The 25,176-nt window shown below is 51.5% G+C and overlaps 8 protein-coding genes across 8 annotated transcripts; 4 read left to right on the top strand and 4 right to left on the bottom strand.

Moving 5' to 3' along the window:
• Positions 1-1,162: 1,162 nt before the first annotated feature.
• Positions 1,163-2,962, top strand: BBA_06496 (penicillin-binding protein; the record flags this gene model as incomplete). Its single annotated transcript, XM_008601593.1, has 3 exons — positions 1,163-1,375; positions 1,442-2,433; positions 2,512-2,962. The coding sequence occupies 3 exons, from the start codon at positions 1,163-1,165 to the stop codon at positions 2,960-2,962; spliced, it is 1,656 nt and encodes a 551-aa protein (XP_008599815.1).
• A 681-nt stretch (positions 2,963-3,643) lies between these two features.
• Positions 3,644-6,201, bottom strand: BBA_06495 (glycoside hydrolase family 63; the record flags this gene model as incomplete). The annotated part of the gene is made up of 3 exons (XM_008601592.1): positions 3,644-3,886; positions 3,954-5,917; positions 5,976-6,201. 3 exons carry the CDS (start codon positions 6,199-6,201, stop codon positions 3,644-3,646), a joined length of 2,433 nt encoding a protein of 810 aa, XP_008599814.1.
• A 561-nt stretch (positions 6,202-6,762) lies between these two features.
• BBA_06494 (alpha-1,3-mannosyltransferase) lies at positions 6,763-8,456 on the bottom strand (the record flags this gene model as incomplete). The annotated part of the gene is made up of 2 exons (XM_008601591.1): positions 6,763-7,274; positions 7,328-8,456. The coding sequence occupies 2 exons, from the start codon at positions 8,454-8,456 to the stop codon at positions 6,763-6,765; spliced, it is 1,641 nt and encodes a 546-aa protein (XP_008599813.1).
• Positions 8,457-12,147: 3,691 nt separating this feature from the next.
• BBA_06493 (uncharacterized protein) lies at positions 12,148-14,254 on the top strand (the record flags this gene model as incomplete). Its single annotated transcript, XM_008601590.1, has 3 exons — positions 12,148-12,590; positions 12,641-12,938; positions 13,193-14,254. 3 exons carry the CDS (start codon positions 12,148-12,150, stop codon positions 14,252-14,254), a joined length of 1,803 nt encoding a protein of 600 aa, XP_008599812.1.
• Positions 14,255-14,827: 573 nt separating this feature from the next.
• BBA_06492 (U4/U6.U5 tri-snRNP-associated protein) lies at positions 14,828-15,640 on the top strand (the record flags this gene model as incomplete). The annotated part of the gene is made up of 2 exons (XM_008601589.1): positions 14,828-15,230; positions 15,297-15,640. 2 exons carry the CDS (start codon positions 14,828-14,830, stop codon positions 15,638-15,640), a joined length of 747 nt encoding a protein of 248 aa, XP_008599811.1.
• A 491-nt stretch (positions 15,641-16,131) lies between these two features.
• On the bottom strand, positions 16,132-21,342 carry BBA_06491 (SepA/Bni1-like protein; the record flags this gene model as incomplete). The annotated part of the gene is made up of 2 exons (XM_008601588.1): positions 16,132-20,711; positions 20,769-21,342. 2 exons carry the CDS (start codon positions 21,340-21,342, stop codon positions 16,132-16,134), a joined length of 5,154 nt encoding a protein of 1,717 aa, XP_008599810.1.
• A 2,506-nt stretch (positions 21,343-23,848) lies between these two features.
• On the top strand, positions 23,849-24,412 carry BBA_06490 (uncharacterized protein; the record flags this gene model as incomplete). Its single annotated transcript, XM_008601587.1, has 3 exons — positions 23,849-23,875; positions 23,946-24,283; positions 24,364-24,412. 3 exons carry the CDS (start codon positions 23,849-23,851, stop codon positions 24,410-24,412), a joined length of 414 nt encoding a protein of 137 aa, XP_008599809.1.
• Positions 24,413-24,619: 207 nt separating this feature from the next.
• BBA_06489 (uncharacterized protein) lies at positions 24,620-25,102 on the bottom strand (the record flags this gene model as incomplete). Its single annotated transcript, XM_008601586.1, has 1 exon — positions 24,620-25,102. The coding sequence occupies one exon, from the start codon at positions 25,100-25,102 to the stop codon at positions 24,620-24,622; it is 483 nt and encodes a 160-aa protein (XP_008599808.1).
• Positions 25,103-25,176: the final 74 nt, after the last annotated feature.

Below are 25,176 nucleotides of genomic sequence, written 5' to 3'. Positions count from 1 at the left end.
CCCTATTAGCTCCCGATGTTACCGCCTCAGGACCTGCTCAATGCACAACGCAAGTCTCTAGATTGTCATCCATGTCCCTTTCACTTAATTAAGGCTGAATGCCAATACAACAGCGTTACTCGCAAGAATAAGATACTATTAACAAGGTCAACGGAGTAACTATAGGAGAAAAAGTTGCTTTTGGAAGGATTATGTGCAAGTATAGACAGGCAGTTCTATTTAAGGACTTTTTAGCTACTAATAGAACTTGGCCATTTTAATGTACCTCCCAATATCCACAAGTGCGGAAAGGTGCCGTGAGTGCATGGAAATAGTTAAACATCGGCGTACTTGCTTGAGTTTCCGCCTTTGTCCAAGGGATACTTGGATTTTGGTGGGCTGTTATTGTACTTGGATGTATTCCCCATCCACATCCATAATCAGTATCCATATGCAGTAAGTAGGTATACAAATCTCTGCTCACAACTTCACATCAGTGGAGAGAAGCGTCAGTGCAGAGAAAGACCCATGGCAGCCCCAGCAGAGTTAAGATGCAGACCAACGAGGACATCATCTCGAGTCTGTCAACCAGTTGCTTCCCCATTGCATCATGCTCCCTTAACCATCCGATCCTAGCAGTCTCTAGCCCTATGCTTCAGCCACCTTATCCGGCAGTTGCATGATGGCTAGTGGCGTGCCAACGTGCATATCCTATGACGATCCATGCCCAAAAGCTTTAGTCTTCTCGAATGCTTTTAGAATCCCTGCCGCCATGGCTCATACTGAGTCAGGCATTGATAGCCAAGCCACCGCCGCTCTCAACACCCCCATCGTGGCTTAGGTCCCCAAAGTCTGTTATCCACAAGGCTCAGTTTCATCCAACAAGGCTAATAAAAAGGCTGACGGCCAAGAAGATGAAGGCAATAGAAAAGATAAAAATAGGAATAAAGAGACAGAATTAAGGAAATATGAGAAAAATATACACAATTGCATGGATGGTTCCCGTAGGATAACCAAAAATAGTTTCATTAATTAGTTAGTTGCATCTTTGATAAGGCGACGTTTTTACGTAAACTGACATTGCCGCTAAGCTGCTGCATGAATGACGATCATTATATAAAGACTGCATAGAGGATGTCAAAAACAGACATCTTCAAGCTTCTCATAGTGTTTAAGAACAACAATGGCTCGAATTCATTCCTTGCTCCTGCTTCTGGCGACTGCTGCACCGTCTATCGGTGTATACGCACAGCTACCAGCAGCACCTTCCTCGACCAACCACTCGACATCGCCCTTTACCCTCGAAACTGACGATTTTGTCGCATCTCTCTTGGCCAAGTTTCAGGTTCCTGGTTGCTCCGTCGCCGTCATCAACGGCGAAGAGACCTTTACCAAGGTAACAAAATCAAAGAAGCCACCCAACACGGCTTACACCACTTGTTGCTAACTTTGTGATTCCCAGGGCTATGGCTTCGCTACGCTTCCAGACGTCAAGGCTACCCCCGAGACTTTGTGGTTTGGCGCATCGACCACAAAGGCCTTTGTGGGCGCGACCCTGGCGCACTTTGTCCAGAACAAGACGTACCCGGACGTGCTCACCGACGGCTGGTACACGCCCATCTCGTCCATTATCCCAGACGACTTTAAACTCTCCGACGAATGGGCCACTAAGCACATCAACCTCGACGACGCCATCAGCCACCGTACCGGCCTACCGCGCCACGACTACACCTGGCAATACACCACACCCAACGGCACCCGCACGTCCGCCCGCGACATTGTGCGCAACCTGCGTAACCTCGCCTTTACGGCCGAGCCCAGAATCGCCTACCAGTACAGCAACCTCATTTACATGACTCTGTCGCACGTCATTGAGACCCTTGCTAAGAAACCGCTCAAGACGACGTTCAAGGAGCTCATCTGGGGCCCTCTCAACATGACGTCGACCTTCCTCGACCTGGCCGAGGCCAAGGCCTCGCCAAACCAGCTCGCCACGGGCTACTACTGGGACAATGCCACGCAAAAGCACAGTGCCATTACACGCGACTACTTGCAAGAGGCTGGCGCCGCCGGCATCATCACAAGCGTCGTCGACCACGCCAAGTGGGTGCGCAGCCTGCTCTACTCGACGGGGCCACTCTCGGAGAACGCGCACACCGACATTAAGCGGCCGCGTGTGATTGCAGAGTATGACCCGGCTGCTAACATGACGTACGGCTTGTACGGGCTCGGCTGGGAGACCACCACCTTTCACAACGAGACTCTGATCCGCCACATCGGCGAGAGCCTGTCGTTTGGCTCTCTGGTCTGGTGGATGCCAGACCGTAAGTTTGGCGTCGTCGTCATGAGCAACGTCTACAAACAGGGCAACTTCCTAAACGATGTCCTGGCGCGCCACCTGGTTGAGGATGCCCTGAGCATTCCCAAGGCCAAACGCTTCGACATGGCTAAAGTGTAAGTGAAAATCAATACCTGACAGAAAACAGAAGACATTTTTCTTTATTGTTGAAAACTAACACGCGAGTGCTATAGACGCAGAAATGCGCTGGACGAGTTGGATCGCGCGCCAGCCAGCGCTGTGGACAAAGCCTTCCCCAACAAGCCGGACCGAAGCATCCCCCCCTCGGCGAGCATCAACGATCTCGTGGGCGAATACCACAACGAAGGTTACGGCAGTCTTGTCTTCAAGCCCACTAACATCACCATCACCCCACCACCCACCAACGGGACGAGCAGCGGCCTCGCCTTGCTGGCCGAGCGCCCCGAAATGGTCTATCAGTACAATGTCCATTTAGAGCACGTCTCGGGCGATGACTGGCTCGCTATCTACAAATCGGCCCTCGGTTCGCGTCTTCCCTTGGAGCCTTTTCCATCAAAGTTTAGGCTCAACGGCACGGCGCCCGAGCTGGACATTCTCATGGGATACAAAGGGAACGGTGTCAAGCAGTATACTGTCACTTTCAAAAAGGTCGCCAAGAAATAAACCAAAGCCGAAAGTTTTTGGATTGGCATGGTACATGTATCTATAGAATGATTTAGTAGGAAAAAAAAAAGAAGAAAAAATATACATGTATTGTGTCAAGCGTTGCAAAGACCCTCATCAGCGGCTCGACCCTCTCCTCGTATTCGTACCTGTACTCTGGGTCCATGGCCTCGAACAATGCGCACATCTAATTCTGGCACGGGCGTTTTGCCAAAAAAAAAAAATTTACTTTGAAGCACATAAAATAAAAATAAACACACTCGGGTGGAAAGATGAAAGAAAGATTATCATCAATGGCAAGAAAGAAACTTGGCGAGGATGCTGGCGGCACCTCTTTCGCCGCGAATAGAACCCGGGTTTCAAGTGTGACGAGCTTGTATATCCTGACCACTATCACGGAACATGTCAACAACTGTAAACTAGCTATCATACTGTGGATCGGACAGCTAGCAAGACCAAGATGTATTTGAACCTTGTCGCAAAAAAGGTCAACGTGTATTTTCATCCTCTGCTTGTCGATATAGACATTAATGAACCCGTCAGAGTACTTGTCAAACCAGGACTTTGGTGAAAGGATTAATGTAAAACATTCATATCGCAATTCTATAACACATTTTTTACACCATCTCTATGCAGCATAAACTGTTAGATAACCTCCCGCCGCCCCCCTTTCACCTTTTTTTACAGCTCATCGCGCGACGCCTTACCCTCGAGGTCCTCCATGGCCATAATCTTGACCACCAGACTCGTCCAGCCCGTAAAGTGCTGCGTGCGCTGTCCGGCACCCGTCTCCGGGTTGTACTGCTCCCATGCAAAGCCCGTCTCCTTCCAGCTATTGTATACAGTATGTACGAGGTTCTTGCGCAGACGTATGTACAGGTCGCGGGCCTTTTGGCTATGAGGGCCGCTCTGCGTGGCAACGTGCTATGCTTTGGTCAGCTTTCACAAATCTCATGCAGTTTGAGTTAATGGGATAAACAGTTCGACTTACGTGAAGCTGCTTCACAGCTAGGTAGTTCATGGGCATCCAGATAGGGCTGCGCCAGTAGTTTTCCTCTGTTCCGTAAAACTCGGATTGCTTGCTCAGACTACGAATGCCATATGGGCTAAAGAGGTGTTCCTCGTCGCCGAGAAGATCCAGAATACGGCCCAGCTTGGGGTCCTTGGGCTTCATCAGACCAACGAGAAAGGGCATAATGGAAATATAGCCTTTGTGGCAGACAAGAGTGTGCTCCTCAAAGTCGTCCAGGGAAGCATCGCAGTAGCAGCCCTCCTTCTCTGACCAGTGCAAATCATTCAGGTTGTGTTCGATAGCATTGAGATTCTTTTCCATATCGGCGACGTCCTCGGCAATGCCAAGAGCATCAGCAATGTTGACGAGCGACTTGGTCATCAGACCAACCCAGGTAAGCAAGTCGACATGCAGCTCGCCGGGCGAAGGGGGGCTGGGTCGGGGGTAGTCGTCAAGTCCACTGGTCAAGCAGTGCGTCTCGCTACGGCCTCGCCAGCGATAGGCTTCGCGGGTGGAAAACGCCTCGCGGTCATAGGTCTTAACATCACCGCGCTGAGTGCGACGGAACCACTGATACTGACGCTGCAGCAGAGGATAAATGTTGCGCAGATAGGATTCGCCGAGCTCAGTGTTCTTCAGGTGTGCGTCATGAAGGTCATCTTCCTGGCCTAGGGTCTCTTTCTTGGCCTCGACCGATCCGTTGAACTTGCGAAGCTGCTCCATGAAATCCTCAATGACGAGGAAGAGCGTCGGCGGGTTAGCGTAGTGAGGATACTGGATCTGGAACTCGGGAGGCACCTTGCTGCGAGCCTCATGTCCGAGAATCTGCTCACGAGGAATCCAGCCATCTTCATCCATGGTGTTGTACCAGCTTTTGACAACGTCTAGAGCAAGATCGACATCCCAGTCTGCAATGGGCATAAGATGGAAGCCTTCGTCCCAGAGAAATCCACGAGGAAAGAATGGACGCGAGGGAACGCTGGTAAAGAGCTCATAAGGACCCTCGAGAGCAGCCTTTTGGCGGGCTCTGGCTTCCGCTGCACCCTCCCAGAAGCGGTCGTCGTCCTCTTCATATTCCTCTGCGTACGAGCGATCAATAATCTGCTCGCCGTGAAAGTACCCGACACCACCAAGGAGGTTGGAAAACATGCTCTTGCCGAATTGCAAGTACTTGCTGCCATCAAAGGGAGCCTTGAAATCGAAAATCTTGGAGAAACGTTGCCCAAAGAGTTCTGAAGTCTGTTTAATCTCCCGTGTAACATCCGACGAAGTTAATTGCTTGCCGGCTGAAGCAGACGAAAAGATGACATCGAATTCAAACTCGCCCTGGAAATTCTTCTGTACGACGTGCGCGTTACCGGACCCTGGTTTGTTGGCGATACGGTAGACCTGCCACGGGAACGGCGCATTCTCTTGCTCGTAATCGTGCTGAATCTCCATTGCAGAAGCCTGCAGCAGCTTGAAAACGGCTGCTTTGCCCTGCCAGAGCTCATGTTCGGGGAGCTGCAGGCTGTGCACCAAGGTAGTGTCCGTCTTGCGCCTCTTGGCTAGATCGTGATCCGTGGTGGGATGCTTGCCCTTGCCCTCGGTGACAACGACAGTGTAGTCGCCAAGAGATTTAGAGCTGCCCTTCAAGGCAACATCACCGGTATATCCAAACTCGGTAGATTCTGTCTCAACAGAGAGCTCGCCTTCGCCGTCTTGCGCAATGTAGTAGTAGAGCATAGTGTTGATGTCCTTGGGTACGCCCTCGCGAGGCACGCCCTTGATGCGCGCAGCCCAGCTGCCGCCGTGTTCGCCGCCCGGGACCTTGACAAACGACGTCGTAATGTCAATCGAGTTGCCCTTGTCATGGATTGTTTGGATACCGCCGTGTCGCGCATCAAATTCGTCCCAGCCGTAGCCGTGCGCATGCTCGCCCTGCTCGCAGGTGTATCGAAAGCCTGCATCCTATTAGCAGCGTGCCATTTGTTCGAGGGCCAGACTCGGGCCAGAATATACCTTGCTGAACTTCGCCGTAATCATCGACTTTAGACCACATCAAGCCCGTCCATAGACCCTCTGGTGTTCTTGGTCGTACTCCAAAGTACAAATTAGGCTTGTATGGGCCCCAGAAGAGGCTCTGGTTATTTTGACGGCCAATCTCTGCGGTGAGAATTGATTCGCCTGTTGCGGCGGCCGTTCCAATGGCCACTGCCGTGGCGAACCATGGCGCGAGTCGCGCCATGTCGATTGCTGGCGAGAACGCGATAATCTTGGGCTATCAAGTTGGGCCTGGTTGCAATTGACGGCTGGGTAACCTCTTTGCGATTGTAAAGTGCCGTCACTGACGGGTGAGAACGAGTGTTTGTCGCCGTGGACACTGTGTAATCGGGAGACGTGGCTCGTGGGTGCTTCAACCACGTATTTACAGCAGCTCCCCGCTATAAACCAGGAGCTCCTGAATACCTAAGTGGCTCAGACTGGCGCTACTGGCCTATGTAGATGCAGTTACCAAAAGTTGGCAGGCAGATTTACGGTTGATGGAAATAGAAAAGTATATTTTGGTATATTTTGTATTATTCGTAGTTACTAAATTAATTGAAATATATGCATAGAAAGTAGTTATGAAGCCGCTGGCAAGATCGCCAAATTCGCAGCTACTGTGCTGTTAGCCTCTAGTGTGATGGAGGTGGGTGCCTGACATCTAGCCACTCCTGGTGCCTGCCCCAGCCACATCCCGCCACCTTCTGCGTCATTCGTGACTTGGTTCTTGTAGCAGCTTCTCCCGCAAAGGGTTCTCCCATCTTCATTTAACATCTGCAGGATCCTTCAGGTATTTCTTTGCATGATTCTTCATCATGTCGAGCGACTCGCTATCGTTCCTGCTGAACGGGAATCTTAGGCCGTCACCGCCTGTTAGGCAGGCCCTGTTGCCTGTCAACATTGTCCAACTCGATGTCGACGAGACCTCGGGTTCGACGATGAAATCTCGGAATGTTTCGAATTCCCATTCCTTCATCGGGGCGAACTTGTTCTGTACCAGACCACCGTTGAACCAGAGCGGCTGTCCGTCCACGCCTAGATGTAGCAGTTGGGGCGAGCAGATTGTGATTTCCTTTCGAGCACTCTTGTCGGCTTCGGCTGTCGCGTTTGCGTTGGCTGACCTCTTTAGTTCCTCGGTGGCAGCTTCGTTGTTGTTAGAAGCCTTTTTGTTCTTCTCTTCCTCGTCTATGCCCATGACGCCGACACGACCACGGTGAAAAGCATAGTCTGTATCACCGGCGAGCTCCCAGCCAATCCAAAACGTTTCCTTGTCACCTAAAGTATCCGTTAGTTTCGGCTCATTCCGGGCTGTGAGTCTGTCAACTCACCATATACCATGTCATAAACGCCAGATGTGCCCTTTGCCTTGTCGCCTTCTCTTTCAGGGCCATTCAGGCGACAGACGATGAGCATGGAAATGAAATGGCGCCATTTGTCGATGACGACAACCCCAGACTCCTGCATTTGTCCGCTCTCTCCTTTCCAATACCGACTGTCGAGAACCTGCGCTGAAACAGGCTTGGGAAGCACTTTCTTTAGCCAGTCCTTCTTCCACTCGCGCCAGAGTGCCCGGTCCTTGAAGAACAGCGCGCCTGTTCGCTGGTAGTCTTGATCCTCGAATAGCATCTCTGGATCGTGGAAAAAGAGACTGTCTGCGTCGATGAAGATTGCCTCGCGAAAGCTGGAGAATAAGATTGCGTAGGGCTTGGCGGCCCAGCCAGTCAACTTCCAGCCTCTATCGTCCACCATTGGCGCCATCTCCCGGGTGGTGACGCCATCAAGGGCTGAAAGCTCTTCTTGAACCTCGACATTGAGGTCCGCGTCATCCAGGTACATGACTTCGATGGGTAGGGTGCATCCGACACCGCGCAAACTATCGACCAGCGTCCTCAGGTGCGGCGCTTGCTTATTGCCGGCGGTGACAACGATGCCTCGGCCTCCGTGCTTCAAGTTTAGGTGCAAAGTCATGTGGTCAGCAAAGTATGGCGCGGTCCAGCCAGCCACCAACTTCTCAAACTTGCACATAAAAGACTTGTACTTTTCGTATGTGCGAACCATTAGCTCGACCTCGGCGGCGGCGAGCTTGGCCAAGCCCGTGGAGAAGTAGTGACGGATATAGTGAGCCATGTCGGATCTGATGAATGTCTCTTCGGGACCTCCTTGCACCAAATGCAGTGTCTCCCAGGCTTCAAAGTACTTTCGATAATCACGAGCGCGAAGGCCAATCTCCCGCAGCTTCTCCGCGCCTGAGCTTTCGAAGGCGTGTAACAACCAGCGAGCCTCCATGTCGCTGGGTAGTAGTTCATCCACGCGGCGTAAGGCGTCCTCAAAGTCGACGTTCCGTACTTGTTCTGGCTCCTGCGGGTTCTGCTGCTGAACAGTCAAACTTGGCAGGTCGATGTCGTCGGTGCTATACTCTCCTGGAGCGGTGTATAACGTCCTCTCCGCGGTCGGCATGACTGAGCAAACGCCAAATAGACTCCCTAGGCGACTCAAGCTACCGACATACAAGTATAGCAGACACAGTAGGAAGAAGCTGCTCAATAATAGTCTGGCACAGCGAACGGCTCGTCTCTGCCGCCCAAACTTGCTGAACTCGCGCCTGGGCGCCAAGCGCCGCAAACTGCTCAATGCCAGCATCGAGAAGGGCGAATGTGAAGATTATACTGAATGAAAAATAAAAAAGAGAAAGATAACGGCATCAAGATTCATAGGTCCGTCGCGACACTGTGCTGCGTGTAAAACGGAGATTGAAAGTCTCTTGGGTCGGGGCCTACGGAAAGATGATAGATTCGTCACCGGTGATGCAGTTATCAACGTATAAGCCAATACGAGTCGAGTCCCCTTTTTTTTTTTTCAATCTCCCTCTGTCATTTTTTTCATCAAATTCCACGCGGCTTGTGGCTTGACGGGTCCCTCGTTTCAATACTCGTATTTCAACGCTTTCGTTTAAAGTTCAGGTCGACGTACAAGAACGGCTGCCCTGACCGCGGCAATAAAAATCAACCTCGACCGTTTTCGTTGCAGAACCTTTTGATGCATATTTGATCCAACTTACTAGTTCAACTGACATTGACTTGCACGGGAACTAAGATTCATGAGACACACTAAAAGATGTCCCCCCCCCCCCCCCCTCCCTCCCCGCCTCTGAACCGTCAGCACCATTCCAAGTGATCCAACCAAGTAGCCACAGTCCCCATTGCCGTGGTGGAGCTGTAGACGTATAAAGGACGCGCGTTGCTATTTAATCCCTTGCCGGCCTCGGGGGGGGTTATTTCCCAGCTATAATAACGATGCCCTCCAATATTGTGTGAAAAGCCGGATGCATCTGGCGGATCGCCTACATGCATTCTCGCCGAACCTGCATGGCGGAGCCAAAGCGCACGCAAGGGTCAAAAATGAGCTTATTAGCTTTATTATTAGAACCCGTGCGATCCATTCATGACCAGGAACGAGCGTATCCAAGCGTAGTCCTCCTATCTTTTGGCGCTAGAGACAACAAGCGAGCGTTGAACAATGCGCCAGATGACCGAGCGGTGCATATACTTGGGCGAGCTGAACAATGCTTGCGTTGCGGTAGGTCATTTGCTCATCGTCAACCTTCTGTTTAGAGATTAGGATTGACCCGTGCCATGAAGAAGGCTTGTGACCGGTCCGGCTATGAAACGCTTGATGCTAGATGTAGACTACGGTAATAAGTTGGGGCAGCTCCGAGGCCCGTTTTTTTTTTCTGCTATAATACGGCTCTGCTATAAATAGTTTTGCGGCTGATTTACAATAAAAGTCGGGCAGCATCTCCTCGTCCGTCGGGATGTTTTTAGTAATAAGTGGTTGTCGCAGTTTGTCACGAGCTTTTATCAGGACAACGCCAAGACCAGCAAGAAGTGCTCTGTCAGGCGATGGTATGTTATGTGATGCACTTTGCAAAACTTAAATCTCGTGGCTATGTAGTTAAGAATAACTTTTATCAGTGCGCTTCTGTTTTGCCCATAATCTCGTCACACTGCGTCGCAAGAGTTCAAGTTTTCAGCGATGCGCTGCTCTGCAAAAACATGACTTGTTCTGTAACTGATCTTGCTAGCCACACTTCGACGAGTGCACACTTGACGCAGAGGACTTTGAAAAAAAAAAGTAGGAAAGATTTGAGATGCATTGCATGCAGTTCGCTGCAAGCCCTTCACGTGTCCCTCTATGCCGCTTTGGGATTTCAAAGTGGCATCCGAGTAGACATGCCGCGAAACACCTCTCATGATCCTTTAAACCAGCTTCGTAATTTTTTATGCACCGAGTATTTGCAATGCCTACAGCTTCGTGCATTGAGTCTTTACTCAAGGCATGAAGGGTTCTTGTTGTACGCTTGATGAAACGCAACGATGCGTTCTACCATGATTTCTTTGGGGTGGAATCTAACCCGTACCAAGTAACCAATTTTCTGTCCTTTCGTTCAATACTGCGGATTTCAACGGCAATTTGAAAATTTGATTCTTTGCATTCTTAGTCTGCTTGGGCTCGATGCTTTTGGTAGCAACTCTTGACAAGGATCACTTCATATACCATGCCACTATCGATAGTGTGTGGGGTATTGCATAACTCAAACGTTCCAGTAGTGGCCGTCTCCCGTTTAATGCCACATATAATGCACCGTTTCGTCTCGTTATATCCCTGTATCCTAACTTAGTCATTTATTTGAAGGCAAGATGGAACAGATCCATGCACCCACAACAGAAGTTGGGGTTCTCACTGAGATGCGCGCAGGGGTCATGCCAGTCGTCCGTCGTCGAACGAGGGTATTTATGCACTTGGCGACGGCCTGCTTCAGCGGCATGCGGGTGACAAAATAAATGGCCCATAATGAGGGTACCGAAGTTTAGCAGCTACCTAGATTAAATTAACTCTCTATAAACTCTAGGAAATATATATTTATTTTATATAATAGTAAGATTAGACTTTAGTAGTGAAATTATATCCTATATATTTTAAAGGTTTTTTTTTAGATTTTTCTATTATTTTCTACTCTATATAGCTTTCGCTAAGTATAATTAGACGCCTTAGCGAATAGGCTAGCTTTTTTATCACCTACTTTAAGCGAGAATGAGATGTAAGTGGAAAAAGCTCTAGCCGTATATTAGGTCGCTCCGCTGAGTACGTACCCCAGCGATGGTGATTTGAATTACAAGTATATGACTCGGTGAATATTCTATATATAACGTGTATGCTTAATATATATATATCAGCCATACGGGTCCGCATGCCCTAAATAAAGCCGTTAAAGTAGGTGATAAAAAAGCTAGCCTATTCGCTAAGGCGTCTATATTATACTTAGTAAAAGGTATATAGAATAGAAACTTATAAAAAGAATTAAAAAGACTTCTAAAATATAAAGGATATAATTTTATTACTAAAGTCTAATCTTACTATTATATAAAATAAATATATATTTCCTAGAGTTTATAGAGAGTTAATTAAATCTAGGTAGCTGCTAAGCTTCGGTACCGTCATTATAGGCCATTTATTTTGTCACCCGCATGGCCATCTAGTAGAGCATCATACATGTTTTATGACGTCACCAATTATATCAAATTTTAATACCAAGTATTCTTAATTCGCTCTGCAAAAGTCCACTTCGCAAATGATTGTCTCGAAAAAAATCCAGGCATCCAAGGTGTGCACTAATGCGTAGATTAGTGCTTGCACACCAAGGGAGCGGACTTATCCAAACCGTCGATAGTGGCAGTGCGAGAACGTACCCGTGAATCATGAAGCATGGCCATTACAGGCCTCGAACTTCTTCACAGCCGCTGTGTCTACCAATACTCAAAGGCGAGGCCTCAAGTTGTGATGCTTGCATGTCTGTGGCTCGTAGGTTGGCAAGTTGGGCACCGTGGCATCAGGATGGTATTGCACAGCCTCTCAGGTATCATTCCCCAAGAGGATTCATCTTTTCACTGCGGTGCTGACTGTCCGCCTTGTCAAGGGCCTGGCTGCAGCCCGATGCACGCGACGCTGCAAGGCAGGCAGCCCCTCCGCCCTTTCGAGCATGGCTGAGTTTGCCTTGCCAACAAGTTCTGCTGCTTTAAATTATCCTACGCTTCCTTGATCAAAGTCTCCTCTCCATCCAATACAACTGGCCAAATCACCCTCCGCAGAAATGGCCGAAATAGTAGGCGTCGTCGCTGCGGGCATTGCCTTTGGCGAGGTAGTCATCAAGATCAGCTCGCATATTTTTACGCTAAAGCACATGTGGAAGGAGTTCAAGGAGATGCCAGACTCCATCAAGCAACTCGTTGGAGACATTGAGCTGCTTGGATTGGTACTGCAGGAGATGGAAGCTGACATGACGAGCTCGACTGCAGACGGAATCGTCTGGGGTGGTGGCGTTGGCAGCCTCATTGTCCAGGCCTGTCGCAGCGCTCTCAATACCTTGTCCTTATCGGTCAATGACGTGTCGCAAGAGATACGAGCGACAAGAGGCATCAAAGTAGCGCTGGGAAAGGGTAAAATGGTGTTGAAGAAAGAGTTTTGGGCAAAGACGGAGAAGCGCTTGCAGGATGTCATGGGGCGGCTTCAGATTGCGCAGCAATGGTGGCTGATGTTGGTTGAAACGACCCAGAATAAGTGCAGACCTGCATTTCCACTAACAGGTTGAGCAGCGCTCTATCAAAACGACAAACTGATCTGATCGTCTGTCATCTGCAACCGGCGCGAATCGAGTCTCGGCTTATACAAGGCGAAGCCCCGTCCGAGGCCCAAGAACAGATGCATAACGTGCCAAATCAACGACACAGCACCTACAGACCAAATGAGTGTGCTGACCAAAGGCAAAACAAGCTAATTCAAAGGCATCTAGGACGGACGATTATTGGTAGCATGGCTGTTGATCGGGCACGGTCAAGCGACGGCAGCAACCACGGTACCACTTGCGACAAATACTTCATTCAAGTAAAACCTCCCAATTGGATCACTCGGAAAGCTTGGAGTATAGTATCCTCGATCAGCAGCGGCGGGTTCAATTTCAACCTTCGGGTATATTCTGTCGTGCCCCGTGACTCGTTAGTTTTGTACTTTGCCAGAGCCGGAGACATCAAAAGCCTGTTAGCCCTTTTTGATCAAAATCTTGCCTCGCCCTTTGATGTGTGCGAGGTCGGCCAAGGCTTGTTACATGCGAATTTATTTTACATGAACTACTTTATTAGCAAAAAGTATCTCTGCTAATTTCTGGTCAGTATGCGCTGAGCGGGCGCTGCGACACCCGTACCATCGCCACAATGGTTGACTGGGGCCTCGACCTAACAAGATGTCTTGATTCTGGTGATAAAAGCTCTTCCAATACACTCAGGGAGTTGGTGCGCCATTTTAATAGATACCGAGCTATCCATGAGTTTGTCGTTGCCAAAAATCTTGACCAAGACATCAGCGACTGCTGGCTTCTCCCTAGCTATAAGAGTAAGCAGCGCGACTGGCGATCAGTAACACCTCATCTTTCATGGTGTAGTGACTCATTGCGGTTATTTATACCTCACTTTCGACCTGGGCACTATCGTATGCATGTCCTTGACCGGCTGCGTCTCGCCACCAATCTCTTTTATAATCATGCAGACGACCTGCGCTATCTCCTTTGGATCGACGGAAAGGTGCAAAGAGACGATGTTCGGACTCTCGATGAGATTGGGCTTCCTCTGATGAATATTATTTCAAGCAATTACGCCCTACACCTACAGCTCCTGAACAACAGCCGCTCCACGGAAAGTTGGCGACAGCTTTCGAGAGAAATTGCTGGCCTGACGACTCTTCTTCACTCTACGGAAAAACCGTCACAGGTCACCATGGAAGCTCTCGAAGCCTGGTATGTACCCATTGGAACGGCCCTTTTCACGATTCTCAGGAATCAGACCGTTGTCGATGCTTGGCGTATACCGTCCTCGAGGGGGTTTTCACAGTGGAGGCGGGCCTTTGAGCGTGTCCTCCAGAATTGGCTCGAGGACCTACAGAGAGGCGGTATTGACTTGGAAAAATACGGGCAAGTGGAAGAAGAGATTTTTCGGCAAATGAATTGGTTCAAATCAACAGTCTTTCGCCAACCGAAAAGGTGGTACAGTTGTGGTCCAACCACGTATGCGCTCATCGGCTTCAATTACGGGTCAGAGCCAGAGGATTGGAGATTTGAGTGGGAACTAGACACAGATGAGCTAGTGGGAGAATTCTGGGAGCTGATTGACAACCAGGATATACGTATAGTTGGCTCATGGGTTGACTGATGACTAGGCCATGGTGATATTAGGACGCAGGTAAGATGCGAGGTGAAAGGGCAACAAACGGACCTGTCTTTGAGGCTGCGTCTTCTGTCGAGGGAGTCGAACGGTTTCTGATTGGACTGTCACTTCAATAGCTAAGCATATCAGCACTTGAAAAAACAGAATTATCCATCAAATTTCCTACTTGACCTTTGCGGAATTTTCATTAGGTTGAATGTCGCCTTCGCGTAGCCATATTGGTGTAAACATCATGCCACAAACAGTAAATATGAAGTCTGAGGTAATAGGAAAGCCCAAGTTACATCAAATCATACATACGATGATACTATTTCTCGGCGTGTTGACTTGTTCCTACCTCGTGCCACTTATACCCGTTTCTGGTGGGGACGCCCAAAAAAAGCTGGACATTGCATTTCGAGATCGCGCCCAACATCTCCCAAAACCAAGCCACCTTGACAGTCTTTCTTCTTTTCCCTTCCTCTTCTCTGCAACACTCAACCATAAAAGGAAAAGGAAAGGGAGCGCAGCGCAGAATCCCCAAGCCAAACTTCTCCTCGTTCACTAAGAAGAAAAAAAATGTCTGACCAGCGACGTGGTCGTCGCCCCGACACCCGCCGCGACTGGGACGCTCCCCCCGACCGACGCGACGACGCAGCGCCGACCCGCGGCGGCCGACGCAGCAACTACCGATCTCGGTCGCGCGACCGCCGTCACCACGGCGACAACAGCAGAGGAGCAGCCGCGGCGAGCCACGAGGATCGCTCCCGCTCGCCGGAGCGTCGCTCGAACCAGCAGCACCACAGCCATCGCGGGTACAGCGAGCGAGGAGGTGGAGGCCGCGGCGGTGGACGAGGGGGTCGTGATAGACGGGATGGAGATTACAAGCCCCGGCGGTACGACGAGCATCGTCGTCGGCGAGATTACTACGATGACGGCGGAGACGACGACGATGACCGTGACTACGACTTTGACCGCAGAGGTACGCATATCTTTCAAACACAAACGAACCTGTTTACACGAGCACGCGCGCTGACACAGTTTCTAGGAGCCCGTGACCGCCGCAGCCCGCCACGCCCGCGCGGCCGTTCCGAAGACCGCATGGACACTGATCCCAAACCCCCTACCACCTCCAAAAACACCAAACCCACCACAGCGGCGGCAGCAGCAGCAGTGCCCGTGACGGCAGAGGGCGGCGGCGGCGACGACGACGACGACGAAATGTCAGCCATGCAGGCCATGATGGGCTTTGGCGGCTTCGGCACCACCAAGAACAAGCACGTCGCCGGCAACAACGCCGGCGCCGTGCGCAAGGAGAAAAAGACCGAGTATCGGCAGTACATGAACCGTTTGGGCGGCTTCAACCGTGCTCTGAGTCCGACGCGGGATTAGCTCCATATCGTCGTCTCTTGTTTTCCCCTTCCTCTCAAAATACTTCTCTTAGCGATGGGCGTCTAGGTCTTATTCACTTTAGGTCATTTGCAATAAAAAAACATGACATCTCTGTTTGAAAGATGCTACAAAGGTTTTGATATGGAGGAAACAAAGCTTACAAGGACAAGTGACAAACCCAGGGGAAAACACAACCAGACCCAGTCTCTAAGCTAGTGATAACCTCTTCCACGGCAGCAACAAAGAAAAAAGGAGTATTGTAGAAAAACATACATCGTTTTCTAAACCTTTGCTCGTCTGAATAAACGAGCGCGAGGACAGCAAAAGTTGAAACAGAAAAAAGAGAAATTATGTGCGCTTATGTGCTTTGTAAAACATTACGTACTTTGTATAGTAAAGAGCGATCGCGAGATGTCTCTTCGTCTCCATCCACCCTTTGGAGCTCATAATCTCTCTCTTCCTTGGGCATGTCCTGCATTGGCCTCTGCCCTTTATGATTTGCCTTCTTCTCCTGCTTCCCCATTTTCTGACGGACCCGGAGCAGATACCTGCACCGACTCATCCTGGCCGGCAGCCGACGTATCTTCCTCTGCCATGTCGGCGGGTCTACCGACATCCTCAGCGTTGCTGACCGAAGCCTTCTCACGGCGACGGCGGCGCATCCGTCTCTCATCTTCGGCCGTTTGCCTTCTTGCCTTGCGAAGGCTCTCGCGTTTCTCGCTGTCCTCGGCGTCCCCGCCACGCATGCCCTGCAAGAGGGCGGCTGCTCGGTCAGCGACGTCATCATCGCCCTCGCGAGACTGTGTTCGGTCCGGGCTGGCGAGACCGGCTGGGCCGGTTGTGCTGGCTGTCATGCCTTCCTCCTCTTCAATCGTCTGTTCCGACGTCTTCAGCCCAACCTCCACCTCCGGTATCTCGTTAAGATCGGGAATCTTTTGCCCAGACGCCACGCGCACTTGATGGCGATCCTTGAGACGAGCCCGCCGCCGTCGGTCTCTCTGATCCCGAGCCTGCGGCGCTGCTGCCCGGAGTTTCTCAAGCAGCGAGTCCATCGCGCCAGTGCTGGTGGCAGAGGCTGAGCCTGGTTCGCTGGCGGCCAGTGCGGCCTTTTGCGCAGCGTGCTTTCGCTTCATTGAAGCCTCGTTGCGTTTGCGCGTTTCTTCCAGTTGAATGTTCTTCTCTCGCGACTTCTTCCATTCAGACAAAAAGTTAGCAAGCTTGGGAAAGAAATCCCGTCTGGCGTTCTCATCGGCTGGGTCTTCGCCGTAGAAAATCATTATGTCCTTGAATGTACGAATCATTTCGTCCAAGTAAAGCTGCATCTGCTCAGCCTTGCGACGGGCCTCCTTCATGCAGCGCTGCACAATCAAGCTGACGCGATCTTCAGGATGGAATTTCTTGGGGTCGCTGAGGTTGCCAGAGTCGAGAGACGTTTGGACATTGCGAATATTGCTAATGTACTTCTTGGCATCAGTCTCGAGTTGTTCGACATTCATCTTTTGTGCAGGAATGACGCCACCAATCTCAGAAGCAAAGTTCTCCCACGCCGGGTACTGGCTACGAACGATGCGCTCGACCAAGTCGGCAAGCGAAGACTCGTTCTTGTCATCCTTGACCATACCAAGCCGCGAGAGCGAGCTCAGCTTGAAGCCACGAGCTTGCTTATTGGCGTCGTTCATGTAATTGCCGATATCCAGAATGAGACCCAGGACATTCATCAGTGATACCGAGTCACGAAGGGACTCGGATACACTGATAACCTGGTGCATCTTGGCGTAAATTTCCTCATACTCCGCCTCGAAGCTCCTTGTCAGTGCCAAGGCACGCATTCTGCTCTTCCAGTAGTGGTGTAGTTCGAAAGCAGTATACAAGTAGATTTGGTCTTGCCTCGTCAAATCTGCTGGGTCCAATTCTCTTGCCTGAGTGGCAGCATCCGGTCCGGTAAGATCTCGGCTGTAAGGAGCCATCTGCTTGGATGTGTTGTCGGGAATGTTGCAAAGGTCGTCCTTTTGCAAAAAGTCCATGACAACAACGTTATCGAGCACCTCAACATCACAGTGAATAATCATTTGCACAATCTTCTCCACAGAATGCTGCGAGAACTTGGCCAAAGCAATTTCGTATGCTTTGCGCAAGTCTGCCGAGATGATTTGCTTCTTGTCATCTTTGCGCCCGGTAGCAGCCCCAATCTTCTTAATCTCCTTCGCCATAAATAGCTTCTCAACTTCGTCCAAGATACCCTTCCTACTAAGTTCAATATACTTTTCTTCGCGTGCCTCTGCTGATGGTGTGTGGGCCGCCCAATGACTTGTCTCGGGTGCATCGACCTTTTCCCAGTGAAGAGCCTTGAGCTTCTTCTTGGGCCTCGCGACAGGCAGGCCAACGCTAGGTGTAGCACTGTACGTAGGCTGGGGTAGGAAGCCGCCAGTCTTGGGACCAGGCATCGGCGGCGGCGGAGGAGGCATAGATGTGCCATCCGTTCCTATGGCAGGCAATCTCATGCCAGGCATAGGCGGGGGAGGTGGTGGAGGTGGAGGTGCGCCGGGGATCTGGCCGGGCATGGGAGGTGGCGGCGGTGCTCCGGGAATCTGTTGTGGCATGGGTGGTGGCGGTGGAGGCGGCGGAGGGGGTGGTCCGGCAAGCTGACCAGGCATAGGAGGCGGAGGCGGCGGAGGAGGGGGGGGAGCGGCACCAGCCGGTGTAACTGCAGTTGTAGAACCAGTCTTTAGGGTGTCCGTATCGGCGGGAGTCAGCGGCGCAGATGAATCCATGCTAGGATGCGAAGGCCCGGTAGTGACACCGTCATCCTCTTCATCGCTTCCATCATACTTTTTAACTTTAGACCCGAGCTCGTCAACAAGAACGGCTTGTTGCTTGGCATCAATAACAGGCCGCTTGAACTCGACTATTCTGGGGCGCTCGTACACAACACCGTCTTCCTCTTCCATCTCCGAAGCCTCTTCAATAGTCTCCTTATCAGAGACCTCGCCGTTTGTGTTGACAGGCTTGCGAGGAATACGAGTTTGCCGATGGATGCTGCCGAGAACGCTGTTGGTCAAGTCCCGAGGCGCAGCGGCAGAAGCTGCGTCGGCTTCATCATCTTCCATCTCTTCACGTAGAGCGCGAAGTCGGTCAGAAGGCCCGGCAGCCTCACCCCATACTCTGCCTTCAAGCTTGTATTGCGTCTTTTGCCGCTCAAGCTGCATCTGCAGGCGCTCCATGAGACGTTCACGGTCAAGGATGCCCTGCATCTGTTCGGGGCTAGTACCGTTAGATGCGCCCATGGGAGAATTGAGAGCAGCACCCTTGGCGGCGTTGGAAGCGGCAATATCCTGGGCATCACGCAGCATGAGGTACAGTTCTCTGGTCTCAAGCTCGTTCCGCTGGGCTTCTTTTGCGCGCAGTGTTTGTACACTGTCTAGCTCGGCCTTCAAGCCTTCTGCCTGTCGTCGCTGAGCATCGATAAACCTACCCTGCTCGTCGAGTTGCTTCTGAAGCTTGGCGACAAGGCCGTCTGCGCCGAGTGCTAATTGCGAGCGCATTTCGTCACGCTCAGCCATGGCCGCCTCGGCGATCTGACGCGATTCCAGGGCCTCATCTTGAGCTTGCCGGGCCTCTGAATCAGTGTGTAGCTTGTCGAGCAAACTTTGAACAGTAAAGTTGAGACTCTGCTTCAGATCCATGTTGGGAAGTCTCCTGTCCATGGCGACATAGCTAAGCATAGCGTCCACGAGCTGGAACATGCGTAAGCGCTCCTCCCCATCGTTGGCGCGCATTAGAAGCAAATGCTGGAGAGCTGACACAAAGTAGTCGTTGGTCCGACTGCCTTGAAGGCGTTGCTGGATGGCGTCCGCAATCTGTACAGGGTCGGAGAGATCTTTGACCTCGCCTTCAATGCTGTCCTTGATGCTGCTGTTTTCACGCTCAAGCATATCCTCGTAGTCAATGGCCTCGTTGGTGCGGAAACGCTCAATCTGCTTATCCAGGAGCTCATATTGGAAAGCCTCCATCTTGCTCAAGATGCGTTTGATGCCACATGCTGTAAACTGGGCGCGGATGTGTACTCGCAATTGCAAGTCCTTTTCTGGGGCGTCGACCATCATGTTGACCAAGATGATGGACGCAACAGAGTACTCCATCAGCAGGTTCTCCATGCCGACACCACCAGTACGAATATCATCGCTTGCACCAACCATGCTACCCATCTTGCCACGGCCATCGACAGTCGCTTCAACGAGCTGCATCCAGTCGTCAAATCGTCCATTGGCGCCGCTCTGGGCCTTGACCTCGTCAAGAGCTTGGATAACCTTGTAGTGACCCTCGCCATTGTCACCCCATGTACATAGGAACGTGAGAATTTCGGAGACAAGCTTTCGGGTGGTCAAGCGAGGCGAGACAAGCGAGGTACCGAGTGCTAGAAGCACCTTTTGCTGCATCAATGCGTCGTCGGCGCCGAATTTGTTGTTCATGAGTGTCTTGAGACACTTGATGATGTCGTATTCGCGGTCAAGGCCTTTTTCAACCTTGGAACTCTCACTTGCCGGCGCATTGGCAATCTTGCGACTAATCTTGAGGAGCAAAGTGACGAGCGCAACTTGTCCTTGGCACTCGACGAAGCGACGCACCCAGCCGATCTGCTGCGTGCGTAGGTTGACTTCCAAACTGCCCATACCCTTGCCGTCGAGTTTGTCTTCCATAACTCTTCGTACGTACCATTCAGGTGTGCCCTCTTCATCAGAGTAGGTGGTGACATCTGGCTGAGCAAATTGACTGACACGAGCGGTCATGCGACGCTTCTGCTCGTCCTGCCACTCGCCTAATCTGTCCTGGTGTAGCAGAGTCCACTTCTTGTCGGGCTTGTAGGCCATCATTTGTCGTCTGGCCTGATCAGGCAGGTTGTGCCAACCTCGTCTGTGCATGAGGTGTGCAAACATTTGTTCAATGACATTCACGTCGTCGGGCTTTGGGAAGTGAAAGGTATCGTGTGCGCCGGGCCCGGGGAATTTGGTAAGACGATGAGATTCGCGATGAGGTATGCCGTAGGAGCTAGTCGATGATGCGCTCGGTTGGACTGCACAAGTTGATCAGCGTCGGAGAAGAAGGAAGAAAGAGCCAAGGATTAACCTACTGGAGTAGACGCTGGCGTCAGAAACACGATTGTTGGGAGAAAGAAGCGAATCGTATCGGGATGTGTGAGATCCGTTAATAGTGCTAGCCATACTGCCACGAGAAGGACCCCAAAGCTGATACTGCGTGTTCCTACCAGTGCTGGCCATGGTGACGTTGGTTGCGGGGGGGCCCAATCTGGAGGCGTGCGAAGCCGCGTTGGCGACCGAGGGGTCAAATGTTGGATACTGATGAAAGTCATGACCCTTGTTCAGCTGATGAGGCAAAGGTTCTCTACGGACGGGAACTTGGTCAGCTTTGGGGAGGTAGTCGACGGGTATAGGCGAACGGGAGCCGGGAGCGGTGGCATCGTACGGGATCGAGGTGATGGCGCCGGGCATCATGCCCATGCTGGGGTCGGGGGAGGCGAGTCCATCGAAAGAGATTGCCGAGGAGTCGCGGGTGTGCCTAGATGAGCGGGAGCTCAAGGTACTAAGGGCATCGTAGGAATCATTATCGGTGTTGCGCTTATCCTTATTCTTGTTCCGGGAAAAGATGGAGCGACCACCAGACGACTGCCTCGTCTTGTCGGACATGGTGAATTCGTACTAGGTTGTGTATTGCTTTCGTGATCAGAAACGCGTAGAAGCGGTGGGATGCAGGGCTTGGGCCGCTCGCATGATGATGACGGGAGAAGTCGTCTTGAATCGTGGCAGAGGGGAAGATGTCGACTGTAGGAAGCGGTTCAAGCTGTACCGTCCCGTCTTCCTCTTGCAGCTCTGCGAGGTCGTTGCCTGGTGTGCAGTCGTTGGCGCGGGGCCTCTTGTTTGGAGAGTATTACAGCGGAACAGCAGATTCGGGCAAGTCGAAGAGGATAAAATCGTTTATCGTCGAGTCAGGTGGTTTGGATATGGGAAAAAGTCAAGGCGTGGGAATGTGCCTGGCGGCGCGTAGAGGTGGTCAAAAGGGGACGACAAGCCAAGTGGTGTGGTGTGTGTGGCTGGTGCACTTGGTACTGTAACGTTAGTGGGGGATTCGGGAGCTGTTTGTAGGGACGCTTCAGGGGACACCAAGACGGGCGATTCTTTCAGAAAAAGTTGGGCGGTGGGTGGCACAGGACTCGGTGGATGATGAAAACAAGAGAACAGGTTCGAGACGGGAATCGCGTGGGATTAGGGCATAAGCATGAATAGGCATTCCAAGTGAAGATGGTTGTTTGAGACGCAAGGCGTTGAGTGGCTTGCCGTTGCCGCGATTCAACTGGCCCCCGTGTTTTGTACCTGCGTGCTGTCACCTGCCTGCATGCCTACCTAAATACTACAGGTAGCAGTCTAAGGCTTGCGTATAGTACCTGAATAGGTATCCAATCCAACAGAATCGAGTCAAGACGGCTAATTACTATCATCAAACGATCAAATTAATCCTCCTATTTTTAGGCAGCATTCCCCTCCGTCGCCTGCCATGGTATTAACAGCGGCGATAGCAGACGTGTTGGCTAGCGTTACAGTGTCTACAGCCCCTGATTTTCAGGCTGGAACTCCATCTTGTTTGGGTTAGCGGCCTCTGGTGAGCAATTCGGGGCTGGGATTGGGTGGCCGAAAAGAGTTTGGCTTGTAAATTATTGGTGAACGAATGTCTTCTACTCCGTAGTCTAGAGTTATGTTATAATCAGCGAAGTATTGCACTGCCCATGTTGCGGTAACGTTGCCGGGAGCTTTGCTTGTGTAGGTATCCGTACCTCACCTTGTGTCTCCCGCTGCGCATGCTGGTTAAATAATACAACCACCGACGGGCCGTTACAGGCTCAGTAATTATCCTTAGAGTTTTATATCGCACGCCATATCAATCACCGTTCCGCCTGTCGGAAAGCTCCGAAATGGTGCAGTGTCGTGTTACAGGATCTGGCGCACGGTTACCCACGCGGACACGTCAAACATCAAACAGTATTACCCCTCACTTTAAAGTGGCTGTTTTTTTAGTCCTTTGGTTCGTTCCAGTTGCTTTTTTCGTTTCTATGTCGCCTTGTGCACTCGGCAGCTGCGCTCTTGGCGGAGAAATGATTTGATCTTCAGCCAACCCAACCTCTGTCAGTCACCCCGGTATATATAACAATAACAGTGATGTCTGCAAGATGGACGCACAAGTCAGGCAATCCAGCACGAAACAGTTCTGAATAGACAGAAGCCCAGCTACATCAGCTATGTCTCTGCCGCTAATAGGAGTCAAGTTGGCGTTTGGTTGGCAAAGGCGTAGTAACGTCTGAGACCTGGAAGCGGCGGTGCCTGCTGCGGTCGTAGCAAAGCTACACAGATTCCGTTCAGTTTGGAATTATCTTATGGAAGGTTTAGTGTCCTGGCGGCTATTTGTGTTTTTTTAGGAAATTTTTACATGAGGTATGCTCATTTCCAAAAACTTGGTGATGCGCTCAGTCTGACCAGCCACTACTTTCTCACGACAAGCTCAATTATTTGAAGTCAAGGAGTGATTCGCTTCTTTGTTACGATGACCAAGACATTGTACAGGTTCCCGACATGTATTGAGCTCAGTAAGCCATTGTCACGACCGATATTGGCTATGACTTTCGTTGCCATAACTACATTGTCAAAGTAGGTATAAAGTACTTCAAAGCAAACCACCACCAATCCCCATGCAAGGCTGCTCGGAATTACCTGGAACCGTAGTTAGGTATTTAGGTATCCGTATTATTTCTGGCATTCGTTTTGGTGGAGATGGCCTGCCTGAGACCCCGGACGGGGCGCTGTAGCGAATGTTCTAGCGCATGATGCATCTAACTAAGGTAATAAGAGGTAAGGTAAGGTAGTTGGGTAGCACGGTAGGTAGCCTCGGCCGAAACCCGCCAACCACGTTATCTCAGCTTATCCGCGCAAGGGTCTCGCCATCTTCGAACGCCGTCATCACCAACTCAATCCATCGACGAAATTCCGTCCATACTCCATCCCACGGATCCGCTGGAACATCTCTCTCTTCTTCTTTCTTCTTTTTTTCCGCGCATAGCCGCTCCGACTGCCTGCCTGCCTGCCTGCCCAACACCAACCTGCGCTGGGCTGTTTGCGCCGCGCCGCGCCCCCCTGTGTCGCCATCATGGGCGCCGCAATATCCGGCATCAAGGTACGCTTCCCACTCTCCCTCTTTCCGTCTCCCAATCTCGCAGGCCAGCTAACAAGACAAAAAACCACAGGTCCTCATCGTGCCCGCCGCCATCTCCCTCGTGCTCTTCCTCATCGTCACCTTTGCCGTGATCCCGCTCTGGCGACGCTACCGCGCCCGCTACAGCCAGTACCTTCCACTCGACACGCTCGGCTCCGCGTCGTCGTCGCTGCGGGACCGCATCACGGCGAGGCTAGCCGCGCTGACGCTACCGTCGACATGGCGCCATGATAGAGGGCGATTTGCGGCCGCCACGGGGGGTGACGAGGAGGATGACGCGGGCGAGGAGCTGGGTCGTGTTGGGGAGCGCGTCACGGCTGGGTTCGCGGTGACGGGGTTTGGGTCCGAAACGGTTCGGCTGAGCAGAGAGTAAGTGCTGTCACGTTCTAGCTTGAGGCATAGCATGGCGCAACTTCCAAGGTCAGAGGCTAACGTTTGACTGTGTTTAGCTTGGAAGAAGGCTTTATAGACGACACCGACTCAGACGACAGCGATTGAAAAGAGCAAAGCGGGCTTCTCTGCTTGTAAAATAATAGCATTCGCATAGCGTTCATGAATTTCACGACATTATTCTACTGGGTATCGATACCGCTTCAACTCTGTACACTGTTGCCATGCTGATCGCTGATGGTATGCCACCACCACCAACCAAATCCATGCAAACGCCTCTCCATTGGCATTGAACAATCTCCTAAACGCCAAGCGTCAAGTGTCATGCGCTCTTTTGTTCAGTATTAACCATGGGTTTGTGCCACTTGCCAAGGACTCGGGATCCGGGAGTGGCTCGTCGGTCCGGACCTTCGTAGACACTATCTCCTCCATCTCGACCTGCCCATCGTTGGCGTCCGTCTGCATGCCAAGTTTCGCCGAGCCTGCAAAGAAGCTATTCACCTCTTCCACGCTGAACAGCATGCCGCCTCTCTTACTCCACTCGGGTGTTTCTTCTTGTTTTTCTGCCTCCTCTACTTCAACCACGGGCTTCACCTCGACTGACTTGCCCTTGTCGTCCGGCGGCCGTTGCACCGGGTGGCATCGCAGTGGATTCTCGTGCAAGAAGCCGTCCTTGACAGTATTGGTTCTTACGTCGACGCTCTGCGCTACAAGCGTGATGTCGTCCGTGATGGCGGTCGAATGGGTCATCCCGGATGCCGCAGACTGGCGGACCGGCCCTCGTCTCGGCGGTGGCATCGTCTCGGCGGTGGCATGCCGGCGCCCGAGCCATGGGATTGGCGGGGCACGCACGAACAGGTATTGCCCATGGT

Source organism: Beauveria bassiana (genome assembly GCF_000280675.1).
Source record: "Beauveria bassiana ARSEF 2860 unplaced genomic scaffold BBA_S00019, whole genome shotgun sequence".
Classification (NCBI taxonomy): Eukaryota; Fungi; Ascomycota; class Sordariomycetes; order Hypocreales; family Cordycipitaceae; genus Beauveria; species Beauveria bassiana.
The sequence above is the reverse complement of the archived record's forward strand: the minus strand, read 5'-3'. Positions and strand labels throughout refer to the sequence as shown.